A 15,323-nucleotide genomic window follows, 5' to 3' on the forward strand; every position below is an offset into this window, starting at 1 on the left:
TAACTTTTTTGAGATAAATAAAGATTGAATAATTATAAAATTCTTAAAAACTTAAAACTGATAACAAAATATAAATAATATATATCTTTGACAACTTAAATATGCGATTAATTTGCACGACCAATATCTTATCGTAATTATTAAGAACAAAATTATATTGCACTAATCTCATATCATATTATATCATGATCATATATCTATCCTTTTTTATTAAGGTTGGTGACTCACATTTTTTAGTTCCGTATTGCTAGCTAGTGAAATGAACTATCACCCCCAACCAAAACAAACCTATCAACAAATCACGTTCTACAAATGTAAGAGGCTCCTATGATGTGCTTCTTGTGAATGAACGCATTCTCCATCTATCATGCCTTTGATCTTCGCTTTCACTTTGATTTCTTTTCTTTTTGGAAGTTATATATATAAACTAAAGCTTGAAAATATATATAGTGGAACGGTAGGTAGGTATAACTAGTGAAAGAAAACAGGTCTACCGATAAAGCAAATTGAATTTAATTACTTCCCATATATTGTACTTGGCTTGTGATTATCAAAAGCTATTTTATAGCATTACTAATAGATAAAATTTTAGGAACTAATATTGCATAGCCAACACTACATCGAACATTTATTATAAGAAAAAAAAAACATCTAAACTTTTTATAAATTTATAATTATAAATACGTAGGATGAGACATATAACTAATTTTATATATATATATATATGTGTGAATTTTGTACAGACTTTATTTTTTTATTGGTTTGATGTTGAAATTTAAAATTATTTTTGTGTAAAATACACTAATAAATTATTTCAATTTTAAAATTATGTCAATTTTCTATTTAATTTTTATTACAAACATGTCTGATTTACTAATTTTTAGATTTAAAATGATACTGATTTACATAGTATATACCGTATACTATACATGAGAAAGAACACATTTTGAGGGGTTCCGTTTTTTGTGATAATGGCAGTCACAAGAATGAAGCAAGCAGCAGCAGCTATTGTGGCAGTCATGCACATTATTCAACAGAGAGAGGAACAGAATTAAAGTGTGTGTGAGGTGCATGGTGCTTCATGCTGTTGCCTCTCTCTCATCTGCATACTCCAACTCCTATACTTACATCAGTCCTATTCAATTCTTGTGGCCACAACCACATGCCATAACACCACCCTGGCCCCTCCCTTTCTTTCTTTCTTCATTTTCGTTCCATGCATTTATCTCATCATCCTCCATATAATGTATACGCCCTATTATTCATCTTGAAATCTGATTTAATTTTATTATTACTAATGCAAAATTTGAGTTAGTTCGATAAAAATAACTATTCTTTCTGTTGTTGTTTCACTCAATCCTCACACACTCTCACTCACTGTCCTGCAATGAATTTGCAGAACTCACACTCGAACTGTTGTATGTTCAGAGAAAAAGAGAGAAAGAGTTGAACACTTGAGAATTGAAGAAGCAAAAACTACTTTCTGACACTATTCAATAAACTGTTAAATACAATAACAGAAAAAAAAACTAACCACTCACTCCACTACCTTAAGAATAGGACTCCACTTCCTTAAAAATAGAAATTAGCTGAACAAAAAAAGATTAACTTGCCTCTGAGACCACTAATGACTTTGACCCTATTAACTGAATCATACACATAAGCATAAAACAGGAATAAATAAATATCAGGTCCTAATACATTATCTAACACTTTCCTTTTGAAATAATAAGAATAATGATTTCTGATATTTAATTGAAATAATCTAGCTAGACTTATCAGATGTTTGTTGCCCCGCATCTAACTTTGAATTCAATGTCTAACTATATATATATGCCACCAATCTTGATGAAACTATCGGCAGAGAGAGAAAAAAAAATGTTTCCTTTCGTATTCAAGGTACGTATACTTATGGGAACCAAAAAATTATCTTAGCCAATCACCTAGCTAGGTTATCCATCAATTCACAAAGGAAAATTTTCCTTTTATTTTCTCTCTTGAATATTCTGTTAAATATATAATTTTCCTTTTCATTTAATAGTTTAAATTTTTTAAAACATAATTTTATGATATTATATTATAATTTTTATGATTAAAAAACTTTAAATTTCAATTCTTATCAATTTTAAAAGAAAGGTTTAATATAAGACAAATAAAACAAGTTGTCCATAACAAAAAATTCACTACATAAATCTAAAAGAGGATGATTTCATATATTTCCTGCTAGCTATATTAAAAAATAATAAAAGTAACCGAAAACTTGTAAGGCCAAATTTATGTAAAATCAATTATAGGTAACCCAATATTAAAGTATTACACCAGGTTTACCACCATATTCAAAATAATTAGCGGTAACACTACTTTAGACATATATAAACATATATTACAAATATATTATGCTAAAATAGTGTTTAATGACTAAAGAGTAATGTTAAGGACACAATAATTTAAAATTATCTTAATTTAATATTTATAATTTTATATGTGTGACATCTATTATTATATATTTATATTACACTTAATACTATACATTTATTTCAACCAAGATTCTGAAAATTGGTTTGAATTGGTCGGTTAAACAAAAAATTGACGAGAAAAGCGATTCGATTAATAGATATAATAGTCCGTTTTAAAAATTATTTTTGGACCGTTAAACTGATTGAGAACTATCCGGTCAAATCGAACTGGGACTCGGTTGATTTTTTGCTTTTAACAAAAAACGACGTTTCATTCAATTAAAAAAAAAAGGGTAACCCTAAAGCACTCAGCCACTGCCACTCTCACATCAGCAGCAACATCTCCTTCCTCTCAAGCTCCTCCCTCACTCCCTCAGAATCACATCCTTCCTCCGTCCAGCCACTAGCCTCCATAGTTCCATCCAGTTCTTCCTTGAAAATCCTGGCCTCCATACATAGCGTTGTCGTTCGTCTCACCATTGCCGCTTGGTCGTCTCACCGTTGCCGCTTGGTTTGTGGTGGTTGTTTGTCGATCCTCCTGGTTTGTTGTGCTTGAAGGTCTTCCCCTCGTTCACCCAACGACAACGTCTCCAAGTCTTGCTCCGCAGCTCTTCACTCGTTGTCCGTCCGTAGTGTTTGTCGCCAACTCGCCAGTTTTCGTCGCCACCTTTCGGTCGTCCGTCGATCTCCCTCAAATCTCTGCTACCTTCCCTCGCCGAAGGTAATGCCTCGGATGCACTAGAATTGTTCAGTTCTTGTTCTTAGTTCACTACTAGAAAACTACTTATTACAGACGGATATTTTCGATAGATTTTATCCCACGAAAATAAGGACAGATTTTGCGAGAGAATTTTTGTTGGGAACAAAGAAAAATGAATTAGCATGAATTACAGATAAAAAAGAGAATCTCTCGATAATTCTGTCAGAAAAATTAATATTTTTTCATGAAAATAATTACCGATAGAAAATCCATCTGTATTTAAATGAGCAAAATGCTACATTTTATTAAATTATTATAGACAAAAAATCCGTTTGTAATTTAAAATATTCCATCAGAAGATATTGACTTAAACCTAACTTAACCCCACTCTCTCGAGCTCTATTCACACTCCACACAAATAAAACACGAGCTTCTTCCTCTCTCTGCACTACAAGAAAATTACCCATTCAGCCACACTTTTTTTAAGCTACATTTGAAAAGCGTAGCCTATTCTAGGAATAGGCTACGCTTTTCTCTGTGTTGCCCTTTTATAAGAGAAAAGGATACACAATTGTGGCATCATTTAAAAAGTGTAGCCTTAGGTATTATAGAAATCACTTATAAAGCGTAGCCGTAGGTTGATATCTATATGTTCACTTTTTGTATCAAAGAAGACACTTTTAGAGGGTAGCCTATTTATTGAGTTTTGGATGCGTTTTAAAAGTGATGCCTAATGTATCTAAAGCCAAAAACTTGACACTTGTGAATTTTTTTCCCTCTGAAATCTTTCCCGTAAGCACGCACGCACACTCACCACCCACTTAGTGAAAATTTTAGTCATTCCCTTCAAAGCTCATCATCACTTTTCGGAGAAGATCGAAAACCCTTTCAGAGAACCCTTTCAGAGAAGAAATTTTTACCCAAACCTCCAAAGCACGAAGAAAACCCTCACCATCGCAAAGATCGAAACCCGCCGTCTCACTATCGTCGCACCCCAGTCACCACTCACCCCCACTCACCAGTCACCGCCACACACGACTCACCACTCACCACTGACCACTGACCGTCGCTCCTCTTCGCCTTCCTGCTCTGATCGTCGCTGTGCCGCCATACCATCGTCGATCTCTGCGCTTCTCGTCGTCCTCTCTGTGCTCACGGCGTCGATTAGGTATGTATTAATTTCCATTAGATTCTGAAATTTGAGGGGTTTAGGGTTCCGATTTTAGAAACCGGTTTCTGCTCGGTAATCACAAACACAACAACTATGCTCTTATGTATTTCTTGTATTTCAATTAGAATGTTGAAATTTGAGAGTAACTAAGTTGATGCATGAGCCAGATACGCCATTTTTGAACCGAAATCCTACTTGTTATTACATCAAACAATATTTAATGTGATGTCTATATTGATGCTGTGCATTGTTCTGGTTTCTAGCTAATATTGTCTGCTCCTAACGATTATACTTATTTTTCCAGCTATTTTTCGTCCAACCTGTAAACAAAACTCAATAAATTGTAGTGTTAGTGTGGTGAGATCACACACAGAAGGCCCTAGAATCTATTCTATAGGAATCCCTCCATCTAACATTGGTGAAAAATTTGGTCAACTACTGAAAAGCGGAAGAGGAACTGATGTTAGTTTTGAAGTGAATGGAGAAATTTTTGCGGCCCATAAATTGGTACTAGCTGCACGGTCACCCGTTTTCAGAGCCCAAATTTGTGGTCCTGTGAAAGATCAGAATACTGATTGTATAAACACTGGCTACAACTTTAGCATTAGCAGAGCAGCATTGTTGTTTTCAGCTGAAAGCAGTCTGTCTCAAGTTTATTGCAACCTCCGAAAACCTCAGAGGTGTGTTTTTTCTTCCATAGATTTTAAAATGTTTATTTATTTTTCAGGTGACATTTTGATTGATATGTATTTAGTTAATTAGATTCGAGTAATTTGTTTGGTGTTTTGTTCACGGCATCTGAGGCAGCTAGTTTTGGAATCTGTTAGTGACACTTACTGTGTTCCTTTCTCTTCCCTTAAATTGCAATTGCCTTCTGGTTCTGTTAAAAATAACTTATTCCATAAAATGAGTGTGGCCCAATATTGTGCCCAACATAATAGGACACCTTATACAATAGTAATCTAAATGACTTACATTGAACATTGTTTGTGTTTAAAAGTAGAACCAGTAACTTATTATTTATAAAAGCTACTATATTCCTGATATATTTATGTGTTTCTTTAACTGAATATTTATGGATTAGTGTCTGACTCTGGTCATGCAGGATTTCTAAGGCTACAATAAATGAGTATTTAGAGAAGATTGATGCCATTGCATCCAAACTACTTAACTTTGAGGTGTGTATTTCTAATTTCTTATTTTTACTTCAGGGAGATAATTAGAATGAAAAAATCTTGGATGCTACCTATAAAGATACTACTTAACAAGATTTTTTTCTCTTCTATCAGAATGTTAATAATTTTTATTAGAAGATACTTATGTAGGATACAATATTTTGGTTTTTTTATAGTTTATTAGTAATAAATTCTAAGTGGTCTAATGTATATTTTGATATGGGTATGTTTAATTTAGTGTGAGATGTATGAATACTCATTTATGATAATCCCAATATTTTTAGTTCATTATAAATATATTTTGTTAAAGGATAATTTTTAATATTTAAAGAATATTGTATGGTATTATTATGTATTTATTTTTATTTTATAATTTTTGACTAATTTAATTAAAAAAAATAGGATTATATATATAATCATATTACTAAATATTAGGTTTTAGAAAAAAAAATTATTAGAATATATATATATATATATATATAGAAAATAAAAAAAAACAATGAGGGACCTAAGGCTACACTTATATACAGTAGCTATAGTATACAAAAAAAAAAAAAAGAGGAATCTAAGGCTACGCTTATAAAAAGTAGCTATGGTATACAATGTGGCTACGCTTTACAAATGATGCAGTAGCGTTGAAAAGCGTAGCCTATTCTGGAAAAATGAAAGCTGAAAAGCGTAGCCTTTGGTCCTGGACAGCATCACTTGAAAAGCGTAGCCTATTCCCAAATGCCAAAAGCGTAGCCCTTGGTGCAGAAAAGCGTAGCCTTTGAGAATAGGCAACGGCCGAATAGGAATCACCCCAAAAAGCGTAGCCGTAGCCCAAAAAGCGTAGCCGTAGCCTAAGGCATCATTTTTTTCACTTTTGGCTACACTTTTCAAGTGTACCTGAATGGGTGTTTTTCTTGTAGTGCTGTCGCCAGAGCTGCTTCTTCTCTCCGTCGCACGAGCTTCTTCTGCCGCTGCTCACATTGCACGATATCTCTCTGTCATCCCTTCCGTTGCACGAGCTTCCTCTGTCGCCGCTCTCACCGCGTCTGCTCCCTTCGTCGCTATCGTCGCAGAGCTCTCTCTGCCACTCTCGTCGCATTTGCTCCCTTCATCTCCGACGTCGTAGAGCTCTCTCTGCCGCTGCTCTCATCGCGTCTGCTCCCTTTGTGAATTTCAGATATACTCAGATTTTGTGATTTTGTTGCTTAGGGCTCAATTTTTTTGTGTCAATTTTAGGTTTATTAATTTTTTTTGCAGTTTCTATCTTGTTGTTGTTGATGCTGATTGAGCTTGTTGTAGTTTTAGTGATGAAAGAGGTTCATCTTCACATGCTAGTATTTCGAAACAGATGGCAATTTCGCCCTTTCTATTCTCTTTTTTCTGTTTAAATGTTTCTAATTTTCAGCTTAGGGATTCGATCACCTGTTCTGAGCTTGTTCCACGATTATACGCTATTTGTGAATTTTTGTGTGTATGGATAAATGCATTTGCTTTAGTTTGAAATGAACAACATTTTATCTCAATTTGAGCTTGAACTATTTATATCGAGCTATTACATGTATAATCCTTGCTGTAGTTCTTAGTTCTTTAGTTGCTACTCTGAATTCTTAGCTCAGTTTACCGATACTTGGAATTTATGAATTTGTGAATTCTAGTTGTATATAAATTTACTTAAATTTAGTTAATTTTACTTTTAATTCATCCCATGCAGATTTTATTACTCCTTGCAAATGCTAAGGTACATCAAAATATGTACATCGAGAGTGTTTGGATTATTGGCGTGCGGTTAAGGTATGGATGCTGTCTCTATTTTAATTTCAATAGTTTGTATACTATCGCAATATCAATCTATATACTGTTTGCATAGGATAACAACTATGTGGTTCATGAGTGATGAATATGATTACTAGTTAAAGGTTGCCAACTTATATATGACAATGAGTAGATGCCACTTTTGTTGATATTCAGATTTCTTTTTCAACCTATTGTTATTAAGCTAGAGCAATTTTAATCTATGGTATAGTTTGAATTACTCTATTAAGGAATGCATGTGTATAATGTAACAGGTTCTAAGCTATGAGCATCATATTTTGAGACTAAGTTTGGGCAGAACAGAAGAGCATTGAGTGTGATCAATTAGAATATAGTGCAAGGTCGACCTTATCCTTGTGTTGTTAGCAAGAGACTTTTGCCATTATCAACTAATCTTATTTTACTTTACTTTTTGTTTTGGATAGAAATATTAATTTCATATGACTTCTAATGTAATTATGTTAAAATCTTAAATGCCTTCAACTAGGTGAATATATTTGTGATTAGATTTTATGTTGAACGTTGTGTCAAATGTTAAAATTTTCTTTTTAGGTGATTTTGATGCTTTTATGTTACCTTGCTTTTGATGGAACTGATTTGTTTCACATGTTCCTTTATTCATTTATTTTTTCCATTTCTTTGAATTTAAATGTTTGAAAGTCTAGTAGTAGAATGAGGGAAGATGGAGAAGAGGAGCAGGAACTAGAAGCAGGACGCATGTTATTTTATAAGGAATTCCATGTTTGATATCTTATTTCTATATTCCATGAAGTTTCTATACTTTGAAAAGTCCCTTCTTTTTACTCCAAATTCTATAGGATCGGTTCCTTGACAAAGGCCACTTGGTATATCTTTTATAAATGCCATTTATATATTTAAAGTTTGGTGCTTTAAAATTTCTTTTCATTGTTATCTCCACACAATTGTGATAATTTGATTATAAAAGTAAGTCTCTTTTTTTGTGATAAAGGTACATGCCTATGCCTCTCATTTTGGAGCCTTCTGCTTCTGAGTTCGTCAAGCTTCAAAAACCCCAACACTCAGATTTGGTAATATAAGCTATTATGTTAAGGCTAAGTTTGTTGATCATAGTGTACCTGTAATTTAACTTATTCTTTTTTTGGCAGGGATTGTCGAAGTTACTTTGGATAGGCCTAAAATTAAGAATGCCATAGACACCAAATTAATGAGAGGGTTAAAACATGTATTAGAGTTAATCAATCAAGATTCTTCCACTAATGTTGCCATCGTCACCAGTTCAGTTCCTGGTGTCTATTGTACTGGTGCCGATTTGAAGGTATAATAAATAAATATATATCACACTCTGCATTTTGAAATTAAATTCATTCAGATATTATGTTACTATTGACTTATAGGAACGCAAGGCGTTTATTGCATTTGAGGTTCGGGAATATTCAAAAGCTCTTTGTGCAATTTTCTCATTTCTAAAGGTATATGATATACATTTGTGTGTTTCGTTTGAATCTTGTATTGATATACTTTTGTGCCTTGCTACTCATGGACTACTTGTATTTGGAGCTCAGTCAATGTTGTTTGGTGAAATAATGAAGTGTCTCACAAATTGAAGGAAAATAAACGGATCATTATGGATTATTCATGCTAAATAAATATTATTATATAATTACTATGTTGTAATAATATGCTTCGTATCATTGTCTTGTATTTGATACTGTGATCAGATACAATCTGTAAAACCTGGATCTCTTTTCCAGGGTTATTCCTGGAAAATCACAACTAGTAAAGGTGGATATAGTCTACATGAGCTATTGAAAGATCGAAAAATTATTCTCAGTGGTATGTTCCTTCAAAGTCTTTTTTTTCTTGTAGCGTACGCTTTCTAGCACAACTAGCTCCTGAGGGGATGGATTTCATGTTTTAGAGAAAGCTAAAGTGGATGCATATTTTCTTAGTCTATTTAGAATAAGATGCTTGGGTATCTGTTCATTTGTTTGCTAATATGGACTTACAGGCCCTTCAAATACTAATTGATATATATAAGTATTATTTCAAAGGGATTTTCTGTATTGTATTTGTGGCCTTCATATCTGGTTGACCCTGTCTAATTGTTTTTCAATCTTTAGGTAATGCTTGGGCTTGAAAATCCTATACACTCTGATTCTTTTGATATCCCTATATTAGTAGAAACCTCTTAAATTTCAACTTATGTATTTTCGTTGTCTTTTAACATTTGATATCTGTTCTAGTTTCTAAATACAATTGTGGATTTGCTAACTCATGCTTTTAAATTGAACAGAAATTTCTTGAGCATGACTTTCTCTTAGAGAAGTTATCTCATGTGGCTTCAATATATGTTATCAATGAAGAAAGTGAGCCATCGTTCTTCATTCGCTTCTTTAAATGGGATTCTGGAAAACCTGTAGTAAGTTTCTCAATGCAATTACCTAATATGACTTCAAATGGTTTTTAAATTCAGACTATTGTCCTTTCCTTTTCTTACCTTGTAGATGTTGGGAAATTCATTTCAAAGGAAGCTTACAATAGTGAAAAATAGGGGTGCTGCACTTCTAGATGTACTTGGAATTCCATCGGGATTCGCCACAAGAAAGTGGTTTCCTTTGACAATTTTATGAGTCACTGTGGTTTAGTTGCTAATGAACCCATTTCTGATGTTGGGTTGAGTCATTTGAAGTGAATAATGATGATGATGATAGTGCATCATCAGAAAATGGCATCTTGATCAACAAGAAGAATTTGTATGATTCTGACACTCTTTTGTGATATATTCTTTACTCAAATTAGCATATTTTGTCAATTAATCATGAGTCCTTTTATTTTTGAATGCTAATTAGATATGTTGTAATGAATATTATGTTTGTCTATGTGATTTTTGGCTTTTTTTTCAATTCACAGTGTGTTTGATGGAGTAAATTTAGAAAAAAAATCTAAACTATTCATTTTACAATGGAAAATTCTAAAAAAAATATATGTTTTACCTTACTGACAGATTTACAGACGAAAAACCCATATGTATTAAGAGTTGTGAATGCCTTTCTAGGCTCTAATTACCGACAGAAAATCTGTCAAAAAGTTTGACTCTAGTTACCGATAGAGAATCTGACAGAAAATCTGACATTTTAAGCAAAATGGAAGGGATGATTACCGACAGAAAATCTGACGTTTTAGCGAAATAGAGGGGACGATTATCGAGAAAAAAATCGATCGATAACGGAAAAGATCTATCAGTAAATTACCGACAAAAAAATCTGTCGGTAAATAATTTTCGACGAGGCTTTTATAGAGGGACAAAATCTGTCGGTAATTAAAAATCCGTCTGTAATAAAGACCAAATCTGTCTATGATAAGCAATTTTTTAGTTGTGGTTGATTGGCTTTGCTCATTGCTTCTTGCTTGTTCTTGGTTGATTAACTCTATTACTAGCTTACTACTTGATAAATTGATACTAATTCAATTCACATTCTTGCTTGTTCTTGGTTAATTAACTCTATTTCTTGATGGTGAATCAAGTTATTTGACTTTTGAGTTTGTACTATTAAAATTATTTTGAAAATCTTGTTAATCTTAGTTAAAAAAATTGTGCTAAAAACCTGAAATCTCTTGATATTCCTTGTTAATCTTTAAAAAAATTTGTTGTTGTTGTGTAAGTTATTGTGATTTAATTGTTGGTGTTGTTGCAGTGTAACTTTTAATTGTTTCTGTTGGTGTTGTTTTATTTTAAATTCTAATTAGTGTTGTTATCATCTTATAATTTGCTATAATTTGTTAATTTGGTGTAATTTTCTACTATCTTTGTTTTAGTTGTTTAGTTATTCTCTGTTTATTATTTTAACTGTTATTGTGAACTTGTTAATAATTTGCTAATTTTTCTTGTGTTGATTGTTAACCTGTTTTAATTATTCATTGTGTTAGTCATTGTGGTACAAATTCTCTTGATTTGAAGGCTTTTTTTTTGGTTCTGGATAAGTCTGTATTTAGCTTAGATGAACTTCTTTATGCTGTTGTTTTTATATACAAAGAATATATAATTATATACAGTGTGGTATAATTCTTCTTCCTATTCTTGTCTTTTTGCACTACAAGAAAAACGCTGAATACCGTCAAATTTAGCATTGCAAGTTAGCGGTGGATTTACCGACTGATTTACCGTCAGATTTGGTAATAAGATCGTCGGAAAAACCATTTACTCGCGGATTCTGGTTTTCGACAGTAAATTCACTCATAATAATTAGAGAAAAAAATTGACGTGATCATTACCGTCGGATTTAGGATCGGATTTTTCCAATGGTAAACCTAATTGGTGCAATCCTGCATTTTGGTCACTCGCTGATTCGTTACCGACGGATAAATCTTATCTGCCGGTAAATTCGACAGTAATCTTGCCATAAATATGAACTAGAAATCCTCTCCCTTCTCATTTTGAATTACAATCACTCTCTTTCCTCACCCTCTCCCCCCTTATTTTCTGAGACTGATGGAAGTGTTTATAATTTTTTTATTTCTGATGAATATGATGCTGGAACTATTTGGTTAAATTCTTGGTAAACTATTTACTGGCAGATTATTTTCATTATTCTGTCGGTAATTTCGACGATACTCCGCAATTTTTTTGTAGTGTGATTATTGGGTGATTGTGTTTTTATTAAATTGTTAACTAATTTTTGTTGTTGGTAAATGATAGCTGCTTTAATTTTTGTTTGATTATTAATTTTTATAAATTTTTTTTTAGTTTTAAATGACAGTATCAATCAAAAAGCACTTAGGGATAATAACATATATGTAAAAAATAGTTTGGCTTTTAATTCTCTTAGTTTCAATGATACTTCTCATCTTCCTATTAGATTATAATTATGTTTTAGTATCTTTATTTATATTTTATTTATTATTTTATTATAAAATAATTATTTCGATTGAATTACGGTTGAACCGATTAAATTAATAAATCAATAAATTAATAGTAAGAATAGTTAAATGACGTGTTCAATTTTCAAAACCTTAATTTCAACAGTAATTAAGGAATACAAACGAAAGGCAAAACAAACAAATTCTAACTCCTTATATTTTCCAATCTATGGTCCCCAACCATTTTTTTTAACCAAATAACATTAACTCTGACATTTTGGCTGGCCTAATAATTAGTTATGTTAATGAGAGCCTGAAAAAAAAAAGTACCTAGATAATTAAGAGAGCTGTAAAATTTCTCTTAATAATAAATAATTAAACATCATAAACAAAGAGTTGGTTGAGTTTCCCTATCCAATCTGGGAATTTGGGGTGCCACCAAACTAGAATAATAAAAATTCAACTTTTGAATAAGATTGAAAAAAAGGAGATTTTAGATTCGGGCCCAAGAAAATTAAATGAATAGTATAGAAATCTTTTGGAAACGCCAAGTGGACCACACAACAACACAACACAAGAAAAGTATTGACCCCATTACACATGATTACATTTCACAGAGAATTCTCTATTGCATAATAAATATTATTTGCATTATTAGGATTAAATCTGAAAAGAATCCAAAATTATGGATCACTTTCGATCTGTTGCGTTCTCAAACGATATAGCAAGCTACCAAAATCACAAAGCATAAGGAGTATGGAAGAAAAAGCAGAGTTTGGTTAAGAACAAAATTTATTGAATACCCAAAGGCCAGTGGACTCAGTTGTGGTCCCCCAATCCAACGGATGGTAATAAGAAATTAAGAATAGATACCAAATTCATAAGAATACTTCTCTTCTTGCCTATCACATCATGCATCATCACTACGTTTAATTTCTCATCACCTGAATTTTCTTTTTCTTTTTACTTATTTTTATTTATTTATGTATTATTATTATTATTATTATTATTATGCTGATAATAAAAGACGGTGGTTTCTAAACTGCTGATAATTCGTTTTGTGGTGATTTAAAACTGCCACAAAACCCTAAAAATTGTCGCTAAATCCCGTATCCTTAGTGATATTCTAAACTGTTGCCATTTCATTATAATTGAATTGTTTTAATTTTTTTAGCCTTACATTACATGTGCATAGGGCATGCGGGCAATATATCCTGATGTATGCGAATGTCACCGACGCTCGCTAATAAAGGTTTAAGGGTGATGCACCTTGAATTGGGACCAACATTAAGGAGATCATCATCAACTAGCTAGTAGCTACACTATCAATCATATAACTATTACTACAATTGAAATATTATATATTAAAAAATAAGTAAAAATTCAGCTGCAGTAAACTTCACATGAAGTTGATAACTGAGAGTTATTAGATAAAAATTTAGTCAAATTAGTTAAGTTATTTAATGGCTCTCAACTATCAATTTTACGTGAAATTGACTGCACTTGAACTTTTACCTAAAAAATAATATGTTATGTTTATGGTTTTTCTAGAAAAAAGTTTATATATTTCAGCAAAAATGTGTTTATGTTTTTTATTCATTTTAATATAAAATCCTGAAATAATTGAAACATATGTACTGAAAAAAAAAAAAAAACTAAAAGTAGTTTTTCTTCTTCTATCAAGAATTAACAGTAAAATTAAGGACGAAAAATTGAATTAAACTAAAAGATTTCATTGCATGTTACGTTGGTGAAATTTCTTATCAATTGGCCAAGCATAACTCAACACGAGAGGATGCAGAATTTGCCTTTAATTGTGATATCTAGTGTACATGAAGTCGCTAGTATGGGTTACAAGATGGATCGGGAATTCGCAGGTCAAGGTGATGACGGGACTAGACTTCTGGAGTGGCGGGGGGTGGTAGATGTTCAAGTCAGAATGAATTTAAGAGGTATAGATGAAGGTTAAGAATATGTCGTACCTGAGGGAGTCCTTGAACCCTTTTATATAGTCTAGGATAGTTATCTTATCTTATCTTGTTGGCTAAGATAAGGGAGATATTCGATTTTGAATGTTGGTTAGGGATTTGGGATTATCAGGCCGATTTGGGCCATGAGGGAAGCCTAGACCTGGGTAATCAGGTTTGGAGACTGCTCCGACGAGGGACTCGAGGATTGGGTCCGGATCAGTAGCCCCGAGAGCGAGAGAGTGAGTGTGCTCCGTCTCCTCACTAAAGGAGCTTTTGATCTTCGCCGTGCGACTGTGAGCCTGGCAAGGGAGGGCAACATCCGAGCTTCCTAGTTGAAGTTGGAAGTTCGGGGAATAATGCTTGGTCGTTCTGTTACTCGTCCGTTGCTTTTCTCGAAGAAGGATTTTATCAGTTACGATTACCTAGGCATCATAAATGATGCTTTAATGCTGGGAAGTTTTGATTTTTCCTTGCCAATTTTACCCTTCGCTTTTTAATTATTCGAAAATGTTTGGGGTTTTCGGGCTTTTATTTCTTCTTGCCTTGTTATTGAAACTGCTCATTTCTCTTTTCTCTGAAAGTTCTTTGCCTGTGATTGCCCATTCCTCTTCCATTTTTCTTGAGTGTTTTTTTATATCCCTTTCCTCGAGTTGCTTTTGGCTGCATTTGTTGGTGCTATGTTTAGCTTCTGCATTCTTCTCTTGTTTGTTTTCTCCAAAATCAGGTTCGTGTTAATTTTTTTGCTTCTATTTTATCTTATTTGCTTTTGCATTATGCTTTATACTTTGTGCTTTCTGAGTAGTGGTAGTTAGGAAACTAGGGGTGCCGTGGTTTTGTGTTTTGTGGGAATCGGTAGAGGAAAGGGGGAGGGGGCTGCCTCTGCCATTTAAGTGTGTTAGAATTTTGCATGGTTATCTTGCTCCGGGAAGTGGGCTGACGGTGGTGACCATTTTTGTTTTTAGGTATGGTTTGTCGGAGAGCTGAGGGCACTAGGGCTTCCATTATCCCAGCTGGGGTGTCCCCATCGATTACTATAGGGTGACCTCTGATGTGTGGGGGTAGAATTAACGTTGCGAGTATAGTTCCTAATCAACGAAAATCCGCTTATCAATTTAGAAGGGTTGTCACAGATTTAGAATAAAAATACTGGGAGTAGAAATCCTAGGTCGTCTCCCAACGAGTTGAAAAAAGGATGCTATTTTATTAATC

The 15,323-nt window shown here is 33.1% G+C and overlaps 1 protein-coding gene across 5 annotated transcripts; it reads left to right on the plus strand.

The window, feature by feature from the left end:
* Positions 7,007-10,148, plus strand: LOC107617673 (villin-3-like). 5 transcript variants are annotated; one of them, XR_002360124.1, is made up of 8 exons: positions 7,007-7,284; positions 7,560-7,646; positions 8,276-8,354; positions 8,433-8,602; positions 8,682-8,756; positions 9,006-9,120; positions 9,581-9,706; positions 9,792-10,148. XR_002360124.1 is itself a non-coding variant. In XM_021120128.1 (7 exons), exons 4-7 carry the CDS (start codon positions 8,492-8,494, stop codon positions 9,915-9,917), a joined length of 438 nt encoding a protein of 145 aa, XP_020975787.1. In that variant the 5' UTR covers positions 7,120-7,284; positions 7,560-7,646; positions 8,276-8,354; positions 8,433-8,491; the 3' UTR covers positions 9,918-10,147. The 5 variants fall into 5 exon arrangements, 2 of the variants coding, with proteins under 2 accessions (XP_020975787.1, XP_016174981.1); XR_002360123.1 differs by having other exon boundaries at positions 7,011-7,284; positions 9,039-9,120; XM_021120128.1 differs by lacking the exon at positions 9,006-9,120 and having other exon boundaries at positions 7,120-7,284; positions 9,792-10,147.

The sequence above is a fragment of the Arachis ipaensis genome, chromosome B01, assembly GCF_000816755.2.
Source record: "Arachis ipaensis cultivar K30076 chromosome B01, Araip1.1, whole genome shotgun sequence".
Classification (NCBI taxonomy): domain Eukaryota; kingdom Viridiplantae; phylum Streptophyta; class Magnoliopsida; order Fabales; family Fabaceae; genus Arachis; species Arachis ipaensis.

Coding starts and splice junctions, on each gene's coding strand:
- LOC107617673 (XM_021120128.1), top strand. CDS start 8,492: ATGAGAGGGTTAAAACATGTATTAGAGTTAATCAATCAAGATTCTTCC. Junction 8,603..8,681: donor GTACTGGTGCCGATTTGAAG/GTATAATAAATA, acceptor ATTGACTTATAG/GAACGCAAGGCGTTTATTGC. Junction 9,707..9,791: donor GGGATTCTGGAAAACCTGTA/GTAAGTTTCTCA, acceptor CTTACCTTGTAG/ATGTTGGGAAATTCATTTCA.